General features: G+C 39.7%; 1 protein-coding gene across 5 annotated transcripts in view; it reads right to left on the bottom strand.

Moving 5' to 3' along the window:
* PTPN3 (protein tyrosine phosphatase non-receptor type 3) overlaps positions 1-26,984 on the bottom strand; it is a 147,575-nt gene that overhangs the window by 59,962 nt on the left and 60,629 nt on the right. For 3 of the 5 annotated variants that reach the window (XM_060781441.2, XM_060781442.2, XM_060781440.2), the window contains 6 exons: positions 20,416-20,536; positions 17,849-17,936; positions 15,418-15,506; positions 14,601-14,664; positions 8,415-8,587; positions 1,759-1,890 (listed from right to left, as the gene is read on the bottom strand). In XM_060781441.2, the coding sequence (XP_060637424.2) occupies positions 1,759-1,890; positions 8,415-8,587; positions 14,601-14,664; positions 15,418-15,506; positions 17,849-17,936; positions 20,416-20,536 (667 nt within the window). Of the gene's footprint in view, positions 1-1,758; positions 1,891-8,414; positions 8,588-14,600; positions 14,665-15,417; positions 15,507-17,848; positions 17,937-20,415; positions 20,537-26,984 lie in introns of those variants that run through there. The other 2 variants (XM_060781444.2, XM_060781443.2) reach the window with 2 other exon arrangements.

The following is a 26,984-nucleotide window of genomic DNA, read 5'->3' on the forward strand; positions in this document are numbered from 1 at the left end:
ACTGAACAGAAGGGTTTGGGGGACTGAGGCCAACTGTAAATACTGGTAGGATTTGGGGGTGCCTGGCCTTGGCACATGGAAGTTGTAGTTCACCCTTATCCAGAGATCACTGAACTACAGTCCCCAGCCAATGACAGATATGGACCACACTTGGCACACAGATGCAACATGGCCAACTGTGCATACAGGCCTGGTTTGGTAAGAATTGACCCATGATTCTGAGAATTGTAGTTCACCCACACCATTATGTATTTTCTAATTGAAGCATTCATAAAAAACGAAATCACATTCTGGTTTTTTCCTAATTAATAGTGTTAGGAAATTATTAGGGTATTAGGTAATATATGATATTACCTAATACCCCAAAACAAACAATGCCTTTTTAAAATATCCCGGGCACTGCTGAGTACCCAAGCTAGTCATTTTATAATATTAATCATAAAGTTTCTTCAATGCATGCAATTTATTGATTTCCTAATAATACATTCACAGCCACATTCATTTTAAGTGAGTTTACACTACAACATAAAGAAAAAACACTTAACCTATTAGCAGATAGAACAAACATGGTACCAGCTTAATCCAATGCATATTTACTCAGATGTTAATTCTACTATGTATTTCTATGCACACTGAAATAAAACCTAAGTTTTAATTTAGTATTTGGGAGGGGGTGATTGTGAACTCTTGTTCTACTTAAGGCAAGTAGGCCAACGAGGTTTGGGAAGCCAGTTTCTAATTTTAGCTTCTCCACAAATTCATCAATAAGGGCTGCTGTGCCATTAAGCAAAGTACTATAACAACCACTGGAGACAACAGCAAAATGGTTAAACGGGAAGAAAATATACATGTTAAATTGTGTTTAGCATAATTTAACATTTGCTCACAAATCAGAGAGAGGAAAAGATATTAGACTGCTCAGTATGTCTGTACATGCATGCACATGTGCATACATGTACATGTGTACTGCCAAAGCAAACCCGTGGAAGCAAATCCTTGGAAGCAGGGTGAGGCAGCATAACTTCCTTTGTTAAAATGCGCACCATTCGGTCAGTTGAAGACATAGCGCTAGTGGTCTCATTCGAGAGGCGAGAGTATAAAGTTTTGTCCTGACATAGCTCAGTCGCCATCATGCGTTGGAACAATGAGGAGCGTGCTTTTGCCGTCGAGGCCTACTTTTCGAGCGGATTTGGAGTGGCCAGCCCGCTCTCCAGATTTGGCCCCTTGTGATTTTTTTCTATGTTTTTTTTTTTTTTGAAATCCCGTGTTTATGTGAACCGTCCAAGGACCCTACAAGATTTGAAGACCAACATCCAGGAAGAAATTGCCAACATAACGCCTGCTATGCTGGCAAGAGTAATGACAAACGCCAGAAATCGGTTTACTCAGTGTATGGAGAATGGGGGACGTCACCTACCTAATTTGATCTTCAAAACTACATAAAACAAAACTTTAGGTATATGCCTACATTATAAAAAAAAATCTGATTCATACAATGGGTTTTATTAAGTTTTGAAAAAAGGAAGTTATGCTGCCTCACCCTGTATAAACATAGCCATATATTATTGGAGAACCAGTCACAAAACGAATAGATTCCTCATCTAAAAAGAAGGAAGCATAGTTTCCCGAAGGATGCTTTTCTTTTAAGCAACTTGCAGCTTCTCAAGTCGCTCCTGACACGACAAAAAAATAAAATAAAAATCAATATATTTGGTTCAGTCCTCTTTCATTTTCTGAAAGATCCAAACTATACTTTACCAATTTGGCGTAACTGGAGGAGATCGTGAAGGAAGGCTTTTGGTCTCTAGGTGTTCAACAGATAACGATCTCCTCAAAGATGGATTCCAAATCATGCCACCTATTACTTTTCTGCAACACTGATTATTAGATCTGAAATGAAATAACAGACTATGTAAAGAAACTACATTGTGCAAAACAAGTTTTATTTATTTATTTATTATTTATTTATTTACTTTATTTGTATACCACTCTTCTCAGCCCTTAGGCGACTCAGAGCGGTTTACAACAATTTAGGTATACACAATACAAAATCATTAAGCATTCAAAAGCAATAGCATCACAAATCATTAAACATCAATATCAATACATCATTACATCAATATAACAAATCCATCAGGTCTCATCCATGAAATCAGAATCCAAACTCGTTATCCGACATTCTGTGTCTGTGGCGCAGCAGGAGTGGTATGCTCCCTGAGTGCCACTCCTGTTAGCATCCTGGTTGCCGATCGTTGGACCATTTGAAGATTCCGAGCAATCTTCAGAGGCAACCCCACGTAGAGAGCGTTGCAGTAGTCTAAACGGGATGTGACTAGAGCATGGACTACCGTGGCCAAGTCAGGCTTCCCAAGGTAAGGGCGCAGCTGGCGCACTAGTTTTAACTGTGCGAATGCTCCCCTGGTCATCGCTGAAACCTGGGGTTCCAGGCTCAGCGATGAGTCCAAGATCACACCCAAGCTGCAAACCTGCGTCTTCAGGGAGAGTGTGACCCCATCCAACACAGGTTGTAACCCTATGTAAAGTTCGGCCTTGCGACTGACCAGGAGTACCTCTGTCTTGTCTGGATTCAATTTCAACACCGGCATGCCTGGCAGGGATGAGAGACAGGGCCTTCTCAGTGGTGGCCTCTCGGCTGTGGAACGCCCTTCCTACAGATATTAGATTGGCCCCCTCCCTACTGGCATTTCAGTGGAAAGTGAAGACCTGCTTGTTTGAGGAGGCATTTGATTTAGGCAGTGTAATGAATATAGGAATACGGAATAACGGATGATGAAGTTGGATCTTGATTCTACTGATGAAACGCTAATGAGTTGTTATATTGATGCTTAATTGTTTATTATGTTACTGTTTTAACTGTCCCTTAACTGTTTTTGTGGTGTTTAGCATTGAAATTTTGCTGTTGTTAACCGCTTTGAGTCGCCTAAGGACTGAGAAAAGCGGTATACAAATGAAGTAAATAAATAAATAAATAAATAAAAGTGCACCCTGCTCCAGCATACCATCCAGCTACCAAAGGAGAACAGCAAAGTTATAGGTGCTGCAAGTTAGGCAACAGAAGAATGTGACGATACTGCAGGGTGGCAGAATACACAAGTGCAAGGTAGAGCCCTGTCAGCTGAACTATCTCAACATCTGAGTATTTGTGCGTGAACAGTAAACCTCCATGGCATATCACAAGCTGATCTGAAAAGCTCCTTAGCATCCCCCTCTATCTTTTTAGGGATTTGGCAAGAACTTTGAAAAGAGAGTTCCCAACCACTGCTTCTGTAGTAATTTGATTCTCAGGACAGCAGCCTACAATTCATTTTTCCATTACAGGCAGTTCCTCTAGTTACGGACACCTGACTTACATACAACTCATAGTAAAGAACAGGGGTGAGACAACACTAGGTAAAAGGAAATCCAACCCAAGAAAGAGACATTCAGTCCTGGCAGAGTTCTGGGGGAAAAGGTGTTTCCACTGAAGCTTTATCACCAATCCTTGTTTCCATGAGAAGTCTAAATTTTCAAAATTCAAAAGTCGCAAGGATAGAAAGTGAGGTTAAATGTTTTAAACAGGGGCACAGACTGCAAAACAACAATCACAGGGGTGTTCCAACTTACATACAAATTCAGCTGAAGAACAAGCCCACATTACCTATAGAATCATAGAATCAAAGAGTTGGTAGAGACCTCATGGGCCATCCAGTCCAACCCCCTGCCAAGAAGCAGGAATGTTGCATTCAAATCACCCCTGACAGATGGCCATCCAGCCTCTGTTTAAAAGCTTCCAAAGAAGGAGCCTCCACCACACTCCGGGGCAGAGTGTTCCACTGCTGAACGGCTCTCACAGTGAGGAAGTTCTTTCTCATGTTCAGATGGAATCTCCTCTCTTGTAGTTTGAAGCCATTGTTCCGCGTCCTAGTCTCTAAGGAAGCAGAAAACAAGCTTACTCCCTCCTCCTTGTGACTTCCTCTCACATATTTATACATGGCTATCATATCTCCTATGGGGCTATCTCGTATGCGGCTATGCCCAAGAAGATAAAAATGGAGAGGCTGTCCTCTCCTGGTCTGAACTGCACAAACTATCACTCATCCATGATAGCAAGCTCCCACCATCCTACAACAGCGGGAAATGGCACCAAGGTTATAACCCAGACCTCCTATTTGTGAGTGACAGCATTGTACAGCAATGCACTAAATCAGTGGGACCACCAATTCCAAACACACAGCACCGACCAATAGTATGCCAACTGTTCCCAACAATAAGGCCTCAGGAAGTTCGATTTAAACGAAGATACAACTTCAGAAAGGCAGATTGGACTAAATTCTCAGACATGTTAGATGACATGATCACATCGGCTGCGCCAATCCCTGAGGAATACGAGCACTTTATTGAAATCGTGAAAACCTGCTCACGGGCCTCCATACCGAGAGGCTGCAGAACCAACTACCTCCAGGGCATTACCCCTGAAACAGCTGCCTTGTTGGAAAACTATTACAGGCTCCACAACGAAGATCCATTTAGTGAGCAGACCCTTTAGACAGCGCAGAGCATTGTGTCCTCCATCTCTGAAGCCAAGAAAGAACAGTGGATCAAACTGATCACAGAGGTCGACATGGGCAGGAGCAGCCAGAAGGCCTGGAGGCTGCTGAGACGTCTGAGCAATGACCCCTCACAAACTAATACCCATGCCAACATAAAGGCAGATCAGATAGCACACCAACTCTTGAAGAACGGGAAACCCAACCTTGCCACCAAAGTAGGAAAGAAACCAATAGCCAGACAACAAGAGATTGAGAACAACAACCTCCATGAACTCTTTACACCTATTGAATTGGACATGGCTCTCAATAAATGTAAAAATGGCAAAGCAGCTGGCCTGGATGATCTACGGATGGAACAAATCAAGAACTTTGGTCCCAAAGCAAGGCGCTGGCTGCTGGAGCTGATGAACAACTGCACTGCATCCTGTCAGATCCCCAAAATCTGGAGGAAAGCAAGAGTCATCGCCATCTTGAAGCCAGGCAAAGACCGTAATGACCCAAAAAGCTACAGACCAATCTCCCTGTTGTGCCACCTCTACAAAGTTGTGGAGAGACTTATTTTGCATAGAATTACGGAAAAAATAGACCCATGTCTGATTCCACAGCAAGCTGGCTTCATGAAAGGCAAAAGCTGCACATCGCAAGTGCTGAACCTGACTCAGCACATAGAAGATGGCTTTGAAAGGCAGCAGATCACAGGAGCTGTCTTCATAGACCCGTCAGCAGCCTATGATACTGTGAACCACCACCTCCTCCTGAGAAAAATGTACACTATCACAAAGGACTACCACCTCACCCGCCTCATAGGAAACCTGCTACAAAACAGGAGCTTTTTTGTTGAGTTCCAGGGCCAGAGAAGCAGATGGCGGAAACAGAAGAACGGCCTGCCTCAGGGGAGTGTGCTTGCTCCATCCATGTTCAACATCTACACAAATGACCAGCCACTGCCAGAAGGGACAGAGAGTTTCATCTATGCTGATGACCGTGCCATTACTGCTCAAGCAAGGAGCTTTGAGTTGGTAGAACAGAAGCTTTCCGAAGCTCTAGGTGCTCTTACTGCCTACTACAGGGAAAACCAGCTGATCCCCAACCCACCTAAAACACAGACATGTGCCTTTCATCTCAAGAACAGACAAGCATCCCGAGCTCTGAAGATCACCTGGGAAGGAATCCCACTGGAGCATTGTAGCGCACCCAAATACCTGGAAATCACTCTGGACCGTGCTCTTACCTACAAGAAGCACTGCCTGAATATCAAGCAAAAAGTTGGTGCCAGAAACCATATCATACGCAAGCTGACTGGCACAACCTGGGGATCACAACCAGATACAGTGAAGACATCTGCCCTTGCACTGTGCTACTCTTCTGCTGAGTATGCATGCCCAGTGTGGAACACATCTCACCACACTAAAACAGTGGATGTGGCTCTTAATGAGACATGCCGCATTATCATGGGGTGTCTGCACCCTACACCACTGGAGAAATTACACTGCTTAGCCAGTATTGCACCACCTGACATCCACCGGGAAGTAGCAGCCAATAGTGAAAGGACCAAGGCAGAGACATCTCCAGCTCATCCCTTGTCTGGGTATCAGCCAGCACGCCAATGACTTAAATCTAGAAATAGTTTTCTAAGATCTACAGAGACACTCGCTGGAACACCTCAGCAAGCGAGAGTCCAAAAGTGGCAGGCCCAAACCCAGCACCTCAACCAATGGCTGATACCCAATGAGAGACTCCCTCCTGGGCACACAGAAGACTGGGCGACTTGGAAGGCACTGAACAGACTGCGCTCTGGCACCACGAGATGCAGAGCCAACCTTCAGAAATGGGGCTACAAAGTGGAATCCTCGGCATGCGAGTGTGGAGAAAAGCAAACCACTGACCACCTGCTGCAATGCAACCTGAGCCCTGCCACATGCACCATGGAGGAACTTCTTGCAGCAACACCGGAAGCACTCCAAGTGGCCAGATACTGGTCAAAGGACATTTAACCAACTACCAAACTCACAAGATGTGTATTTTTCTGTCTGTTTGCTTTGTTCTGTTAGAAATGTAATATATAATGGACTGGTTGCTCTGACACGACAAAAAAATCATATCTCCTCTCAGCCTTCTCTTCTTCAGGCTAAACATGCCCAGCTCCTTAAGCCGCTCCTCATAAGGCTTGTTCTCCAGACCCTTGATCATTTTAGTCGCCCTCGTCTGGACACATTCCAGCTTGTCAATATCTCTCTTCAATTGTGGTGCCCAGAATTGGACACAATATTCCAGGTGTGGTCTAACCGAAGCGGAATAGAGGGGTAGCATGACTTCCCTAGATCTAGACACTATGCTCCTATTGATGCAGGCCAAAATTCCATTGGCTTTTTTGCCACCACATCACATTGTTGGCTCATGTTTAATCTTGTTCATAACCAGGGGGCTCCCGTTTTTTAATTTTTTTCCTGAGAAATTTGTCCTGTTTTACAACTGATCTTATCATTAAGGGAATACAGCTACAGCTATTCCTTAACCCCTCTTCACCATTTTAAAACACACTATTAAGCCAATCTTGGTCTGACAGTTGAGCACAGCTTATTTCAGCTTTTATTCTGGTACAACTACTTTATGTGAGCAGACTAAGCAAAGAAAGAACAGCATACCGTAATCACAAATAGAATTAAACACTTAGCAATCATCATGCCCTACATTTGATAAATACAACCCTGAAAAAACAAATATGCATCATCCCTAAAATGTAGAGACTATAACTAACAATGTATCCAGATTCAAGCCAAACAACTATTAACCTCTTTTATAAGTGGAATCTCACCTTATTACTCAGATGCCAAATCTGCAATAATTGCTCTGGCCTGAATCCCAAAATACCCAGAATTAATTATAGTTAATTATGTCTTACCTTGAATAAAGGGCACAAGTTTGGCAATCTCACTTTTTTGGACGTTTAAGTACATTCAATAAATTTAATGGATTCACCAAAATCAACTTAAATGATCTGAAAATACCCAGTCTTCATGTGGATTAAATGATAAACTAGCACAGTCCTAAACACCTCACTTTCTCAGAGTAATATGATGCTCCAACACTTTTTATTTCCATCCCATTTGATCATTTCAAGTACAAAATAGCTACATACTGAGCATCCAGGTAACCAGCAAATGAAATCTGAGAGGGGAAACAATCTGGTTTCATTAATCGGCTATTATTTAAAAGTTTCTATGCCAAAGTAATAGATATTAAGACTGAAATCCAAATCTGCATGACACTTGATCCAGTGATCGGTTTTGTTAAGTTCAACAGATGGTAATACAGGGTATTTCAAAATGATGAACCCCATTTCAAATCAGAATATTTCATGATAGTAACGCTACAATTACAGAAAAGAGTTGCAAATGGTTTAATGAGTTATCAAGTTAATCAAGTTTTGCTAACCAGAAACAAATCTAAAAAATAACTCCACAAATGGAGAATATCTAATTAGACCTTATGTTATGGGGCTGCCATATTGCAATGACTGAGGCTAGAGATTGTTTGTGTGCTAAGAGAGGCATCCAGTAGTAATCATTTGAAACTCTATGCCCATATCTGTGGTTGCAGAGATATGGTGGTGTCAAATCAGGTCCATCTTTTTGAAACACACTGTATTTTAAAGATGATTTCTTTTGGTATCCAAAAGGCCTCACCCAATTCCAATAAATATGCCTTTCTTTTCCTGTGGTACAATATTGAGGTTTCTACATGCTAGAAATTTAACCAGAAATCTATAGTGAAACAAGCTTACCAAATCAGTACCTTACAGTAACACTTAAATGATTCAGAAAGGTAGATATATATTTAGAGTGTTTAGAAGAAGGTACTCACTTAGTTGGTGTTCTAGAACCCATGGTCCAAAAATGGGATTGTAATTTCTTTTCCTGAGGTAGCATCTTTTTTGCCTGGAAAAATGTGTGAAGCTCTACACAAGATTTCCACAAGTTTTTGCATGCTCTGTAGTTCAACATATTGAAGGCAACAATGTATTCCCTGGATTCACTCTGCAATAAGAAATATAGGTACTAAAAATAAGCACAAAATACTTCTAACAGCTGCTTAATTAAACACCTGCTTTGCCTTACAAAAGGGCAACAAACAACATATTGCTTCCTCTACTGTTTCAAGTAGCATAAAGCTGCAACATCTTATGTTTCTAGATCTGTAAGTTAAAGTCACCTAAAATATTTTTGATACACTCAAAATTAATTATTTGTATGTATGTTTTTAAATATGATGTGAGCTGCCTTCAATCTGTCCTGGAGAAAGGTGGCATAGAAATCTCCATAATAAAATAAATAAATAATTCCTTAGGAAAATAAAAAACATTTGGTAGTGATTATTATCACAGCAGCAACTTAAAAACAATGATTTCTTCAGCTCACCCACCTTCGAATATCTACTAATTTTATTATTATTATTATTAAACTTTATTTGTACGCCACTAGCATCTCCCAAAGGACTCGATGCGGCTTACAAAGGCCAAGACCTCAATAAAGAACACAACAATACACTTAAAGCAAATTAAAACAATTAAAGCACTATTAAAACAATGAAACCACAGGCAATAAACAGTACATCAAACAAGATAAAACTAGGCCGGGCCAGAGTAAAGGGTACAGGATTAAAAAGTGCTGATGTGACAGGTGATATGTAGGTATTATAAGGCAAGTGCAGTGTGCAGTATGCGGCAATCTTAATTCTAATAAAGTGCTTCTGGGACTTGGTATAGGAGATTTCCTAATTGGAAAAGGCACATCGGAACAGCCAGGTCTTCAAATTCTTTCTGAAGACTGCCAATGTAGGGGCCTGTCTGAGATCTTTTTCTTGATATGTCTCTGCTCTCAATTTTGTTCTTTTTTTAAAAAAAAAACTTTTTATTTATTGCAAGTTTTACATATTCAGTATTTAAACATTCTTATATTTATCACTTGCCCTTAACAAATTATATGCAGAACATATATGTCTTAATACCTATAATATATCATCCTCCCACTTTGTTACATTTTGTCCAATCACCTAGTGCTGACCCTTCACCCTAGACCAGCCAATTGCATTACTTATTTCCAAAATTCCGTTGTTTTTATTACAGGTTTGCTCCCCTTACCTTCTATATATACATATTCTATCAATTTCCCCCATATCTTCCCAAAATCATTTTTTCAGTAGTCCTCTTTTAATCTTTATACTACCTGTTAATTTATCGTTTATTGCAATATCCCAGCTCTCCCTATACCACTCTTCCAATTGGCACTCCCCTCCTTCTTTCCATTCTTGCTGCTGTTACCAGATTGGCAATTAATTCCTTTAGCTCTTTTGATATTTTAACGTTGTCACTAGCAGTGTTATTTCCAGCATTCCTGTTATCTCTATTTGGGTGATTCTTCTTATTTCTTGAAATACCTTTTTCCAAAATTTTTGAATAGATTTACAAGACCACCACATGTGTATATACGTACCAGTTTCTTGACAGTCCCTCCACACTGCTTAGAGTGTTTCTTATCCATTTGATCTAATCTGACTGGTGTGAGATACCATCTGCACCCCACTTTGTAATAATTCTCTTTTATTCTTATTGAGATATTTTTACTATACACATATTCCACATTCCTTTCCAATTTTGAGGGTGTATTACTTTATTATAATCTGATTCCCACATTCTTTTAAGGTGGTCCTGCTCCTGGACATGAAGGAAAGAGACTGTGGAAGTACTAACTAACTTAGTATAAAACATTCAACCCTAGTAGTTAAGGCATTATAAGAATACCCTGGATGATATCGGAATGGGTGCACTTGCCTGGAGGATGGGCCCCCTCCCCCCACCCCACAAAGAAGTTTGGAGTAAACCAGGTTTGAGACAAGTGGTCTCTGAACATAGTGGGGGGAAAGGAATAGAGGTAGAAGAACACTTCACAAGGGAAGGGTGGGAAGGGAGGGAGAGGGAGGTAAAACAGGGGAGAGCACACATTAGGGACCAGCCAAGTAGGAGTAAAAGTAGAATGATAAAGAAATAGGGGAACACTTGGGGATTGTATCTTTGAGTTGTAAAGGTTTGAGTTCAGTTTATAAAAGGAAAAGCATTGCAGATTTGATTTATAAAGCTAAAGCTAATTTTGTATTCTTACCAGAGACCCATCAATCAAAACCGGGGGTGAACAAGCTTAAGATGCATGAATCTGTAATATATATAAAATCATATGGAACATCCAAATTGAGGGGTGTGGCAATTATTATTCAAAATCAATGTGGTTTCAATATAAAGGAAACAATGATAAGATGAACAAGGAAGATATATACAAGGGACAATGGGAAATGAGGATTTCACTTTTGCAAATGTATATGCTCAAAACACTAACCAAGCAGAATTTTATGAAATAATATTTAAAGAAATAGAAGGAATACAAAAAGGGTACTTGATCTTAGGAGGGGATTTTAATGGAATAATGGAAATGGATAAATCCCACCACACAAAGAAAGGAAAAGGGAACACACAAAGTAGAACAACTCTAAGTAGAATAATAAGTAATAAAAATATGGTCGATATCTGGAGAATGTTAAAGGGAAATGAGAAAAGCCCATCAAAACAGCCTATCAAAATTTTTCTAGAATTGATTACTTCTTTGTTTCACAACAGGTACTACCCAAAGTACTAGATACCGGAATAGAGGTAATAAGATGCTCAGGCCATGCATTAATAAGTTTGGATCTCCAAATAAAGAAGGATTACTAACTGGAAGATAGGAAATGCAATATTAGAGAACAATACGACAGTGGAAAAAATAGCCAAAGAACTATGAGATATCTAGGAAATGCTCCTATGCAACAAGCAATGCTCCTATGCAACTGTGTGGGATACGATGAAAGCAGTATAAAGGGGCTACGATCGAGAAAGCTCTATGCCTAGTAGATGACAAATGATAAGTCCGGATGTTAGGGACTGCAAGCAAATTTTGGTCTTCAAACCGGAGTAATCTTTGTAGAATTTTCTTTGTGGGTAACAATAATCAATAACGTAAGAAAAGATTAAGGAAGAACTTCCTGACAGACACTAAGAGCTGTTCAACAGTGGAACTCACTGCCTCAGAGTGCGGTGGAGGTTTTTAAAAAGAGGCTGGATGGCCATCTATAGGGAGTGCTTTGATTGTGCTTTCCCTGCATGGCAGGGGGGTTGGACCAGATGGTCCATGTGGTCTCTTGCAACTTTATGATTCCTTGTATTGCAAATTATGTTATTTACTGTTTCAATTCATTTATATATTAATTGGATTTTATATAGGTTTGTGTGTATGTGTACAGGTGTATGTATGTATTGCCATAAGTCCCCTGTTGACTTATGGCAATTCCATGTATTTCATAGGAATTTCTTAGGCAAGGAATACTCATAGGTAGTTTTATCAGTTCTTTCCTCTAATACAGTATATACTGTGCATACTCATGTGTAAGTATAAATATTTTAGTAAAAATAATCCCAAAAAAACTTGGGTCAACGTATCCTCAGGTTACTGTAAGTACTGTACCTTAACTCATATATAAAAGAAACCACCCCTTTCTTTGGGTAGAATGATGAAATGTGAGAGTTTATTCCATCCTGGGAGAACCTAAAAGAAGCAAAGAATCCCTGCACCCTCCCAGCCATGGTGCTTTTTCTGGCTTTTTTGAACGCCTGTGTGGGAAAACGGTGATGGCCGCAGCAGCTCTTTGGCACCTCCCTCAAATAAGCTCTAAGAAACGTCAGAGAAGGGGGTTGTTCCCTTTTTGATAAGAATTAATACCACACCTTAATGTTTATCACAAAAAAGGAACCCCTTCTCTGGGTAGTGTGGCAAAACCCTTTCTGAATGCATGGCCAGGGGTAATGGCCTCCCCTCTTTGTGAAATTATTCTCAACAAATCCACAGGTCATTTCAGAATCCATACTTTTACTCCCAAATCTCCCCTTGACTTATGCATGAGGTCAACTTGTATGGACATATAGAGCATTTGCAATTTGTTGGTCTACCCATCTATATATTAACTTACACAGCTGACTTGGCTTAGCTTCTAAGATCAGAGAGGATCTAGTGCCTTTATGATATTTAGGCATTTGTATAGTTATAATGAAACATACACAATTTCACAATGCACAGTGTGCACTATACTCATATTGACTGCAATACTCATTAGATTATATTACTTTAGCATCATGGCTCTTCAAAGAAGGGCGGAAAAAAACATTGTGTTTGGTAACTGCAAATGATGAAGGTTACACCCCCATATATATATATATATATATATATATATATATATATATATATTTGTATATATATAAATATTTGTTATACGTTGTTTGTTTTACAGCAGATACATATTATTCAATACAACCTACCATACTTTTGGCATCTAGTGTTAATTTTTCTGCTTATACATATTATCTATCTCTCACAGCTGTGCTCCCCTCCCCCCTCCCAAACCACAGCTTTTACATATCATCTGTTCAAAATTTCAACTCTTCTTGTAGAGGTAACTTTCCTTCTTTATTTTTAAATCTTTTTTCAATAAATTTTCTCCATACATCATCAAAATCACTTTGTTTCCATATACCTCTTTTAACTTTTAATATACATGTCAGCTTGTCATTTATTGCCAATTTCCATACCACTCTTCTGTTTGTATATTTATTTCTCTTTTCCACTTCCTTGCTATAAGCAGTCTTGCTATGGTTAATAAATTAGTTATCACATCTTTATCCTCTTTTTTCCAATTGTTTATTATTATATAATGATAATAAAGCTATACTAGGACTTCTTTCTACTTTAATGTTCATTATATCTTCTATTTCTCTAAATACTTTCCCCCAAAAATTGTTTACATATTTACATTGCCACCACATATGTATATATGTTCCTGATTCTTGACATCCTCTCCAGCAATTTTTTGAATAGTTTTTATTTATATTTGCTATTCTTACTGGTTGTTAGGTACCATTTCCATATTAACTTGTAATAATTTTCTTTAAGCCGTATTGATAAATTTTTTAGATGTCTTTGTCTCCATAATTGTTGCCACTCTGTTTCATTTATTTGTATCTCTAAATCTTCTTCCCAGACCTCCTTGAGGGTGTTATTTTTTGTTTTTCCTTTCTTTATTTCACTTATTATCTTATATACTTTACTAGTTATTCCTTTCAAATTTTCATGCTCCTCTACTTTTTATCCATTACTTTAAAAAAAATTGGAAATTTCTTTTCCAGTACAATTGGGGTTATTACTGAACCATCCGTTATTAACATTCTCCTATATTTGTTCCATACTTCTAATATATTGCTCAACATTGGGTTTTTAATTTCCCTAGTTTCTTTTCTCGTAAACTGTTTAAAAAATATATTCCAAATTTCTTCCTCCACTTTTTCTGAATCCTTTCTTAGCCAATCTACTCCCTCTTTTTTTATCATTCCTTCTATAACCAATCTTAATCTGCTCGCTTCATAATATTTTTTAATATTAGGGAGTGCTAATCCTCCCTCTTTTGCGATCTGTACCATAACTGTTTGTGTGATCTATTTCTTTTACTACCATTACAATATTTATTTATCATTTGTTGCCATCTATTTAGCTCTTCTTCTGTAATTTGAAGTGGCAGCATTCTAAATACAAAATTTATATTCGGAAGTATTTTCATTTTTACTAATGCTATCTTTCCAACCCAAGATAAATGTATATTTTCATATTCTATTAATTTTTGAACAACTTTTCTCAATGCTTCTACATTTACCTCTTCCATTTCTTTTAAATCCTTTGTTATTATTACTCCCAGGTATTTTAATTTATTCTTAATTCTAATTCCCATTTTGCTCTGTTCTATAAAAGTCTTTTTTAAAACATCACCAGTGGGACTGAAATAAAATATCAGAATTCTTGTTTGTGGCCACTTTCTTATTTATCTCCCCCACTAAAGTTACATAGTGGAAGTAAGGCCCACAAGAAAATAATAAACCTGGGACAAGATTAATCCATACATTCCTTGTGAAGCTATACTCACATGTTTTTGCCGCTGCTGAATAAAGAATTTCTTTCGTTTAAAAGAAATTTTTATTATATTCACCCTGGAAAGAAAGCTAAATTAAGTAATGTTGTAAAATGCACACAAACAAAACAAGTATTGCTGGGCAATATGGACACAGTGGTCGAAATCCTATATGATCAGTGGAGCAATGTAAACCTCTAACAGCTTCTTCTACCAGGCTTTCCTTCAGTCTTACATTCAAATCTACCACAGGGCACCACTGTTCACTCTTGTGACCAGTTAGACTCCAGTAGAATCAAGGGTTCCTGGGCACCATCTAAATGCAATTTTGCAGCTCAAAAAAAAAAAAAAAAAAGGAAAATGTATTGCTTTCCCAGATTTCCAGAGTTGAAGAAATGTCTAAGCCCAGTTTCCCTTGTGCTCCTATAAAATGTTTCTAGTGTTTATTAAAATGTGATTTTATTCATCTCATTTTTGTTCTGTTTGCTTTGCATTCAAGTCTCCTGTCAAACATACATAGAAGAACGTAGGAAGATGGGAGTGATTATGACAGTTTACCAAGGAGACAGGAATAAATGTGAGGAATATTTGCTTAAATTTACTCATATCACAACACACTAATTACCAGCCTTCCTCAATCCAATACTTTCTAATTGTTTTGGTCTTCAGTTTCAATCAGTCCCATGCAGTATTGCCAGTGGCTAGGATTTGGGAATTGGAGTTCAAAACCTAGTTTATAACTTCTGTTTTTATTGTAGGTGAAATGTATAATTTCAAAATTCAGACTTTTTTTGGTTTTATTCACACATAAGATAAAGTACGTTCATTTTACCATGGATAGAAACTTGTACAGATGAGTTTTCTATATACAGCAATGCCTCCTGAAGCAATTCCAATCATAAGATCAAGATTATGCAAATCCTAAAAAATAAACAAACACACACACACACACACATGAGAAAAATGTCAGTAAATTGAAAATTGAAGTACTAGGAATCCTAATCTACTAATTGTAATTTCCATATTTTATTTGCGAAGAAGAAAGGAGTTCACTATCTTTGCATTTGGTATATACAACCCAATTATTTATGCAACGAGGTGAACACTGCAGTTGCTCATGTTGTACTAAGCAGTACACATACTTCTTGCATGTAACATGGCTGTCAATACATATTGCAGTTCAGTCTTCAATACTATGCATGATATTGTTAGGTATGAGAAAAATCTACTAAAGCAAGTAGTGCCCATAAGGAAATATTCCCAAAGTCCAAACAGATGTACCCGTATTTACTCAAATATAATTCAACATCGAATGTAATGCTCACTTCAATTTTGAAGATGTGCATTACAAAAAAAAATTGATTTGCAAAGGCACAGTACATCAGGGAGGTGGGCAGAGTGAATGAGGCCATTTGGGAAGCCACATCACTCCATCAGGCTGAGGCTGGCAAAGACAAGATCCAACAGAAATGTATGGGTTGCTAGCAGGGTGTTCCTCTTTCTTTTCTGGGCACCAGAAGCCCTGAAGCCACGGCCACCAGGAGCAGCCTCTTCGCCGCCACCTCCCTTTCCAGGCTTCACGGCTTTGGGTCCTTTCATGCTTTTTCATGCAGGTGGGTTTATGTGCCATCAAAACGAATGCAAACTTCAATTTTGGCAATGCAATTAGGCAAAAAAGTGAGCGTTGGTCTCAAGTAAATATGTTATTTCAACCGGCTGCAAACAGGAGCTATATATGTGTGTTTAGTGTGCTTGAGGAAGGAAATAAGTTTCTCAAAACAAAAGAATTCATTTCTTCTTTCCTTAATCATGAAATACCTCTATGCTGCAGGAATGAAAGTTTTGGGTTTTGACTTCATGACATACAAATCTCTGTCTCCAGCTCCCACCTGCGAGAAACTTACAAGCCACCAAGCCCTTCCCTTTTCCCATTTCATCACATTTTAGCATGGCTGCTGCCAAAAATTGGTAGTGCCAGTTCCTGAGCCATTGGCTATTGGACCCTGGCAAATTTCCAGGAAAGAAAGAAACAATTGTATTCAGTGAGCACAGTTTTAGTGCTGGTCCCTGGCAAACTAGAAAGAAAAAGGCTGCCCATTGCTCACTTCAGAAAAAAAAACTGGGTTGACAGCATGTGGTATAAATAGACAACATAATTTCTCCCTGTTGGTGTTTATGGAAAAAAGAAAATGAAATGTATCTGGGAATACTGATGGAATGGAGTCACTTTGCTTAGTCTACACCTGTTCAGTGCTTATTAATGCCTCAACCCTCCACAGCATGTTGATCTGTAATCAGTTTAGATTTATATAAACAAGCCAGTGGCTCTCATTGGGAAATATAATCTTAAATATAAGCAATTGCTGAAATGGGCATTATCTTAGCTAATAAATACATTCATACACAACTAGTTCCATAAATCCAAAGAGTAGCAGTCTATCACAGACCAATTCTGTTTTAAAACTGAATAAATGTTTCTAAGAAACCGTTCATAATATGATGAAGACAGGGAGGATCTGCTATTCACCAGAAAAACAAACACACAGAAAAATGTTGAATGGTATATCCACATGACTACCAAAAGGTCCACATCAGTTTTTAATTGAGCAATTATAGCAATATATCTAATTTTGAGGCAAACCAGTACTCATTTAAGACAACAAACAATAGTTTAACATTACATTCCTGTATTGAGGCACGTCACTTTCATTTTGGTGGGAATACTCTGTGGTGTATCAAGTAAGTAAACTTCAAAGGAAGTTAAAAGAATAACAAAACTGGATTTCTGCCATCCATCAACAGATATACAGGGCGAGGCAGCATAACTTCCTTTTTTAAAATGCACGTCATTCAGTCAGTTGAAGACGTAGCGGAGCGCTAGTGATCTCGTTCGAGAGGCGGGAGTATAAAGTTTTGTCCTGACACAGTTCAGTTGCCATCATGCGTTGGAACAGTGAGGAGCGGGCTGTTGCCATTGAGGTCTACTTTTTGAGTGGATTTGGAGTGGCCAGCCCGCTCTCCACATTTGGCCCCTTGTGATTTTTTCAATTGGGTTTTTTGAAATCCCGTGTTTATGTGAACTGTCCAAGGACCCTACAAGATTTGAAGACCAACATCCAGGAAGAAATTGCCAACATAACGCCTGCTATGTTGGCAAGAGTCATGACAAATGCAAAAAAATTGAAAAAGGGAAGTTATGCTGCCTCACCCTGTAGTTCCAGAATAAAATTGTTCTTAATATAAAAACGATGCTATAAACATACTCTACCACTGTGTAGTTCCACTCCATAGAATTCAAGCGTTCTGGCTATGTTAATGTAGCAGGACTCTGCTTCTGATTGTTTAAGGCCACTACAGAGAAACAAAAAGTTACAGGCAATAAAACTTGCTATTATCTACATTCAGTCAGTATGCACATTCAGAGACAATTTAAAAAAAAATTCCCCTATATTTATGGCATGGTGGATTTTTTATCCATTTCTCTTTTTTTATATGCAACATGTCTGGATGAATATACATGCATAAATAAGGAAAGATCCTGAGAAAAAAGTTAAGGGGAGAATAATACAATTTTAAAATTGTAACTATAGTTAGGAACACATTATCTTTACCCTGTCTTGTCTCATAAATTCGTATATGAAAGACTGATACCCAGTGTTACCCAAATAAGACAACAGTAGGGAAGGACCTCTGAGTTATAACGAGTATGATAAGATTACACTGCAATGCACCAAGCCCTCCTCTACTCCCGTTTCATCATAACTGCTGCCAAAAATTGGTGGTGACAGTGAGTGAAAAGCTACATGAATAAAATTGCTTTATTTACTGGTGAGGGCCTTCTCAGTGGTGGCTCCCTGGCTCTGGAATAGCCTCTCTAAAGAAATTAATTAGCCCCCTCTCTTCAGGTTTTCTGGCCAGATACTGGTCAAAGGACATTTAACCAACTACCAAGCTTGCAAACGTTGTGTTTTGTCTGTCTGTTTGTTTTGTTAAAAATGTAATACAAATGTCTGGTTGCTCCTGACACGATAAAAAAAAAAAATCATCATCATAATCATCGTCATCAAAGATGTCTTGCCTCATTCCTTCCACTTTGCAATATGAGCTATATTTCTATTGTTGCATTTGGCAAAGCTATCCACCAGAGGGGAACCCCAGTGATGTGAGTCAAAGTCTAAGAAAGAGATTTTAGGCAGGAAGATTGTGTTGTGATTGAGTTCCCAGTTGTGTTCCTAGAATATTTCTGAACATGATGTACTTTGATAGTTCAAAATCAAAATTCCCATAATAAATTGGAGTGATCTTGATAGATATCACATGCATTTTTATATCTTAATCCTAGATATCCCAACTTTATAGTTGCTGATTAGAGGATACCATCAACAGCCAGTGCTGATGCATGATAAGAAACTCACACATTGAATAAGGGGCAAAGAGAAAGCAGACATGTACTTTATAAGACCTTTAGGGTCATTGTGAGTACAAATGAAGCCCCAGGTAAACATTCCAAAGGGGAAGCTACAATCAGACGCTGATGCTGAAAGCTACCCCTGGGATGTATGGACACAAATCAATCTTCCAAAGTAAAAATAAATGTATATATATATATTTAAAAAACATAGCAAGAACTAACATCTTAGGCTGATAATAATTTCATTCTGTTATGGGGAAATACCTGAAGTATAGCCGCAGAATTGAGGCTCAATTGTCATCCAAGTTCACTGCCCCGTTTCAGATTATTACTAAGGAACCTCCTCAAGTAAGAGGAGAATGGCAGCCTCTTAGATGATGACATTATGGCTGCCAAATGTGACACTTGATAATATCAAACTCAACGGGCAGCTAGTGATAATTGCAAATGGTGGTAAAGTGGGCAGTGTCACAAAAGTCAAAGCCAGGGGGTCAGCAACCCACATCATGAATACAAAATAAATAAATGTTTGAAATGATTAATTTTTTTACATATTTTAGTGTGCATTCCTGTAATACAGTATTTCAGAAGGGACTGGATAAATACTTAATTTAAATGTGGCATTATATCAAAATGAAAGCATTTGTTTCAAAGATTATCATGTGAGACTGAAATGTGAGATTGCAAACACCGTTGTTTTGAAACTCAGTTTGGGCCAGTCACACATCGAGACATTTGAAATCCCAGGTTTATTGACTGTGCTGGAGTCCACTGAGGCTGGGCCAACTCCATCTTCTCAAAACTATTGATTTGAAAAAGGTCACCTTTCCAAGTTTAGATCTTAAAGTAACATGAAAGTAAATGTTACATGAGGTAACTGGAGTTCTGCATTAGCCACAATCAAGTTTACATTTGCGCATTCTGCCTTGTATTTAGGTTACACTTGACACAAAAAAGTTACTTAGGACACAGTGTTCTGGACTCCTGTTCACTTTAACTGCTAGCAATCCTCAAAAGGACCTCAGGACTCAGTAAAACCTCTAATCCATTGATATTAGCCTTTCCAACAGTTGCCTTATCTGGGTTCGTTGTCCTTTTCTCATTATAGATTCCAGGTGATCTCTTTCTCCCACATGCAATGAAAAAAAAAATCAAAATTTCAAACTATAAATTCATTATATGGGTGGATGTATAAAGAGGTTTCATGGGTTTAGTATCAGAGAGAATATCATATCCAAATATCCGTTGTCTGTAAGCCGCCCTGAGTCCCCCCTCGGGGGTGAGAAGGGCGGGGTATAAGTAATTGAAATAAATAAATAAATAAATCATGGGTGAAGCAGTGGCAGAGAGATGAAATTCATTTGTAATCAACAAATCTTTCAAGAAAATGTAATAATAAATGGGGAAAACTGGAATTACCTGTGCTGTTCATGCAAAGATTCCACTTTGGTTATAAAATCTTTATTTTGTTCTGGTATAAAGCAATAGTCTGAAAGATATCCTGGAAGATGGGTGGAAGCACTGTAGTCTCCAAGCTGAGCTATTGAAGGAGAGAAGGAGAAGAAAAAGAGAAGATGAAGAAAAAGTATTTGTTTTAATGTCAATACAGATTTTTTTAAAGCAAAATGCCCTTTAATACAATGGCATATATTATTCTATAACATCTACAAAGATTCCTAGTAGACCTTCACTCTCCCAATCTAAAATAGTTCAAATGTTCTTCAAATAGTTCTTCTGCCAACAGTTGACCAAACAGGCACAGAGAAGAGATGTAGTAGTCATGGGCGATTTCAACTATCCCGATATTTGCTGGAAAACAAACTCGGCCAAGAGTACAAAGTCCAACAAATTCCTCACTTGCCTTGCAGACAATTTCATGGTCCAGAAGGTAGAAGAGGCAACAAGGGGATTGGCTACTCTTGATCTCATCCTAACAAATGCGGAGGACCTGATTGATGCGGTTGAAGTGGTAGGATCCTTAGGGGCAAGTGACCATGTGCTCCTGCAATTTGAGGTACAAAGGAAGGCCGAAACTAAGACAAGTCAAACCCACATTTTGGACTTTAGGAGAGCTGATTTCCAAAAAATGAAGGAAACACTGAGCAGCATTCCTTGGACACAGATACTAAAAGACAAGGGAGTTACGGATGGATGGGAGTTTCTCAAGAGTGAAATACTCAAGGCGCAATTGCAAACTGTGCCAACAAAGAGAAAAAATAGGACAAGTGCAAAGAAGCCAGAATGGATGTCCAAAGAACTTCTAAGACCCGTCGCAAACTCTGTTCCTGCGGGAGCAAACCTTGCTAGCACGTCCCTGACGTCATGAGACTCTGCCTCTCGCCCCGCCCCTTTCTCCGCCTCTTTCTCCTTGCGAGAGTGGTTTTTCCTTTGCTAGGGCAGCATTGCCAGCATACTCTCTCAGTTGGCAGAATTCAACTGAGAGAAAATGCGGGCAATGCTGCCCTAGCAAAGGAAAAACCACGCTGGCAAAGAGAAAGGGGCGGAGAAAGGGGCGGGGCGAGAGGCACAGGCTCATGACGTCAGGGACGTGCTAGCAAGGTTTGCTCCCGCAGGAACAGAGTTTGCGGCGGCTCTAACTGTGCTAAGACACAAAAGAGCCATGCACAAGAAGTGGAAAAAGGGAGAAATAACCAAAGAAGAATTCAAACAAATAGCCAACACCTGTAGGGAAAAGGTCCGCAAGGCTAAAGCACAAAATGAGCTCAGGCTTGCCAGGGACATTAAAAACAATAAAAAGGGATTCTTTTCTTATGTCAGTAGAAAAAGGAAAAACAAGGAGGCTATAGGGCCTCTTCGAGGAGAAGATGGGGCAATGCTGACAGGGGATAGGGAAAAGGCAGAACTACTTAAAACCTTCTTTGCCTCGGTCTTCTCACAAAAAGAAAGTCATCTTCAACCTCAGCAAGATGGAGTGGATGAGGGATTAGAGGACATCCAACCCCAAATTGGGAAACAAGTCGTACAGGAATACCTGGCCGCTCTAAATGAGTTCAAGTCCCCAGGGCCAGATCAACTACACCCAAGAGTATTGAAGGAACTAGCGGAAGTCATTTCGGAACCAATGGCAACCATCTTTGAGAGTTCTTGGAGAACGGGAGAAATTCCAGCAGATTGGAGGAGGGCCAATGTGGTTGCAATCTTCAAGAAGGGAAAAAAGGATGACCCAAACAATTACCGTCCGGTCAGTCTCACGTCGATACCAGGCAAGATTCTGGAAAAGATTGTTAAGGAAGGGGTCTGCAAACACTTAGAAACAAATGCGGTCATCGCTAATAGTCAACATGGATTTATCAAAAACAAGTCATGCCAGACTAATCTGATCTCTTTTTTCAATAGAGTTACAAGCTGGGTAGATGCGGGGAATGCCATGGATGTAGCGTACCTGGATTTCAGTAAGGCATTTGACAAGGTCCCCCATGACCTTCTGGCAAGGAAACTAGTCCAATGTCGGCTAGACAAAACTACGGTGAGGTGGATCTGTAATTGGTTAAATGGACGAACCCAGAGGGTGCTCTCCAATGCTTCCTTTTCATCCTGGAAAGAAGTGACGAGCGGAGTGCCGCAGGGTTCCGTCCTGGGCCCGGTCCTGTTCAACATCTTTATTAATGACTTAGTTGAACGGTTAGAAGGCAGGATCATCAAGTTTGCAGACGACACCAAATTGGGAGGGATAGCCAATACTCCAGAGGACAGGAGCAGGATTCAAAACGATCTTGACAGATTAGAGAGATGGGCCAAAACTAACAAAATGAAGTTCAACAGTGACAAATGCAAGATACTCCACTTTGGCAGGAAAAACGAAATGCAAAGATACAGAATGGGGGACAATGCCTGGCTTGAGAGCAGTACGTGTGAAAAAGATCTTGGAGTCCCCGTGGACAACAAGTTAAACATGAGCCAACAATGTGATGTGGCGGCAAAAAAAGCCAATGGGATTTTGGCCTGCATCAATAGGAGCATAGTGTCTAGATCTAAGGAAGTAATGCTACCCCTCTATTCTGCTTTGGTTAGACCACATCTGGAATATTGTGTCCAATTCTGGGCACCACAATTCAAGAGAGATATTGACAAGCTGGAATGTGTCCAGAGGAGGGCGACTAAAATGATCAAGGGTCTGGAGAACAAGCCCTATGAGGAGCGGCTTAAGGAGCTGGGCATGTTTAGCCTGAAGAAGAGAAGGCTGAGAGGAGATATGATTGCCATGTATACATATGTGAGAAGAAGCCACAGGGAGGAGGGAGCAAGCTTGTTTTCTGCTTCCCTGGAGACTAGGACGCGGAACAATGGCTTCAAACTACAAGAGAGGTGATTCCATCTGAACATGAGGAAGAACTTCCTGACTGTGAGAGCCGTTCAGCAGTGGAACTCTCTGTCCCGGAGTGTGGTGGAGGCTCCTTCTTTGGAAGCTTTTAAACAGAGGCTGGATGGCCATCTGTTAGGGGTGATTTGAATGCAATATTCCTGCTTCTTGGCAGGGGGTTGGACTGGATGGCCCATGAGGTCTCTTCCAACTCTTTGATTCTATGATTCTATGAAATGTAAGAGACCACAGGTAGCAATTGCAAATGAAGGTAAGTGGTTGACCAAAAATTAAAAGTAAATTCTTTCATTCCATTACTACTGTTTGCTTAGTGTTGTGATGGAGTCTTCGAGTAGTGATACTACTGGGAGTATTAGGAGGGGAAGAAAGACTACTCGTGAGCAAGACTTCGATGAGGAGCAACAGAGAAAGCGGATCAGGGAAATATTTATGGAATCCAGTGATGATGAATATTTGAGGGCTTTGCAGGGAATAATGGGTCTGAGACTGAGGAGAGTGATATGACAAGTTCAGAGGATGGAGAAAACGGACTAAAGTGCGGGAGGTTCAGAACATTTGTGAAGAGCCCACAAGTAGTGACACGTTTGTGGGGTTCTCTGGTTGGCACAGTGGGGATCCAGCTGAGTCTTGGGGAGTTATGGGTTTGGATAGAACATGGAGATATTGGAGAGATCAGCAAAGGGCTTCAGCTGAAAGGAGGTCTGGTGGGCGTTGTCTGATTCCAGTTCTGAGGAGGAATCGGGGCAAGGGGTTTCAGCTCGTAACAGGGTGTTGGCTGGTTCTAGTTCGGAGGATGATTTGTGAATAAAAGTGGGGTTGGGAGATGGGGTTCCTTGCAGTCCGTAAGGTGTTGATGGGTATTTGTGTGTCCTTGAGAGCTGTTTGGGAAGACTTCTGTGGACGTAAGTTTAATCTGGATTATCCATGGCTGTGGGGGTTGGAACTGTGGGGTTTTCTCTGGACTGCCTTTGTGTTGATCTTATGCATTAGCTGCTGCGCTGCCGTTCTTCGTTTTGGCTCTATGTAAGACCTAGACTGGATTACCGTGTTTGTTGCCTTCTCCTTCTTCAACCAGGATTGGATTCACCACGACGACTATGCCACATTTGGACTGATTTTGGTAGACGACTCTGGCCTTTCTGTTTGACCCTTCATGTTCACTGAGATCCTGCTGCGGATTGGAGTGCTTTTTTTCCTGCTGACTGCATAGCTTTAAATTTAAACCAGATTATATTCCTGTTTAATCCAGGTTATTTTCCAGGTCCTGTGTTTTGGGTTAACTTTGTTTCACACTGAAGAATATGTGTTTTGAGCCTTTTTGGTTTGTTTTTGGACTCTCTTGGTTGTGAACTAATAAACTTTACTTTTACTAAATACTGGTCTGGTGCTTTAAGGGATCTGTCTTGCAACACTAATAGCACTGGGAATAATTTATTAGCTAAAGACATTGGAAGCAGACTGAATTCATGTTTTCTTTCATTACTTATATTTGACTGCTTTTAGGATTAAGCGTACATTAACACCTTTTCTTGGCTCAAAAGAAAAGTGGTGAGGATAAAATTGTAGACACTCTCAAATCAGCAAAAGCAGTGATTGGCATCTGTGACTCCTTCTAAACTTATTGAATTTGAATGTGATAAGTTTTCTACTGACATTCACCATGACTAGATACTTTATGCATTTGGTAATTTAGTAAAATTTAACCTTTGCCATTACATAAAATCTGGCATTTAAAACAAACTCTATCACTGAGATTAGAAGATTAGTTTAATCTGCTGCTGGCTCTATATTTCAACACAAAAGCTATTTGTTTATCCTGAGCCTCTATGAATTGAGGGATAGATCTATAAAATCTCCACGCAAGGACCTAAGTAATGTAATAAAATGCTCTTATTCTCATCTAGGATTGAAGAACCTTCTGTATTCAAAATCAACTGAATGCTCCTTCTGTCGAAGGCTTGCATGGCTGGAATCACTAAGTTCTTGTGGGTTTTTTCGGGCTATATGGCCATGTTCTAGAGGCATTTCTCCTGACGTTTCGCCTGCATCTATGGCAAGCATCCTCATAGATGCAGGTGAAACGTCAGGAGAAATGCCTCTAGAACATGGCCATATAGCCCGAAAAAACCCACGAGAACTTAATGCTCTTTTTGTTTTTCCAGATTTACGGGATGCTAGTGCATGAGCCGAAATGAAGACATAATTTGTGGAATAAGAAAGGAAAATATCTTTTATGTTCTTGTTTCAAAAATCTTTATGTGTCAAATCTTAAAAATTCCCCATCAGAGTTGATGCAAATTGTTTAAGTGAGCTGAACTACATAATTACTCTACATTTGTTGGTATGAAACAAATACATCTTCAGATATACCTGGATGGGAACCAGACAAAGTAGTAGTTTGTCTCCCTAAGGAAATAATATTTGCATTGCTCTTGAAACCAGAATTTTAAATGCAACAGTCTTGTGGAACCTTGAAAACTGGGGTTTTATTGTAGTATACATTTTTATGGAGAATAGCCTACTTCATTTTTGATTTGGAAAATTATACACAAAATCAATAGTGGAATCAAGTGGTCATGATACCAAAAGGTATTTTTGCCTGACACCCTCCCAAACGCACTGAAATTCACAGACGGGAGAAACTAGTCATTGCAAGTGGCTTGCGCAAGAGGCAAGCACAACCAATGTGGGAATTATGCATACACACATATAAATATCAAGAGTGCGGGGCTAAATGGGCCATAAAAGCTGGTCCTGCTTGCTCTCAATCATGTTTTTATTCAGCAGGCATGGGAACTAGTAGACATAGGAGCTCCAAGACCTAATAAAGTGTCAAAAAGGCTTGGCCAAGGTTTAGCAGAAAGCTGAAGACTGTTATCAATGAAAGCCAATGGAATTAAAGAGCATATCACTCTCCAGATTTTGTTGAAGTGGGCTTATGTGGTAGACTACCACAGCAAACAATTCATAGATGGGGCAACAGTATCTGATAAACCAAATAGCATCAGAAATTACAGCCATGAAGCACACAGTAAGATTTTCCCAGCGGAGGTTAGAAGGGAGATACCTTGATAGTTTCCGCAGTCTGTTCTTTCCACTTTTTTGAAGACGGTGAAGGTGGTGGCATCCTTGAAATCGGCTGGGATTTTCTCAGTCACCCACACTTTTTCTATGAGCTGGTGGGGTTGTTGTGTCAGCTCAGGTCCTTCCTCTTTAAAGATTTCAGCAGGGATCCCATCAAATGTGCTAGCTTTGTTTTTGTTTTTTGGCTGATGGCATTGCTGACTTCTTCCAAACTAGGCAGTGCTGCAAGCTCATCCCTGGTTTGTTGTTGAGGGATTTCTGAGAGAACCTCTTCGGCCACATTGGAGCTGCGATTCAGGAGGCTTTGGTAGTGTTCTTTCCAATTGATTTTTTGTCCTTCAGAAGTTTGGTTCCATCTGATGAGCGTAGAGGCTGTGTGCCATGGTTTCTTGGACCACAGATGACCTTTGTGGCTTTGAAAAATCCCTGAGCATCATGGGTATTGCCAGGTGTTGGATTTCTTCAGCCTTCTTTGTCCACCAGATGTTCTTGAGTTCTTTGGTCCTTCTTTGGACCTCAGCTTTTGCACTGGCATAGATCTTTTTCTTATCAGCACTGTTGA

This window comes from Anolis sagrei, chromosome 6 (assembly GCF_037176765.1).
Source record: "Anolis sagrei isolate rAnoSag1 chromosome 6, rAnoSag1.mat, whole genome shotgun sequence".
Lineage (NCBI taxonomy): Eukaryota > Metazoa > Chordata > Lepidosauria > Squamata > Dactyloidae > Anolis > Anolis sagrei.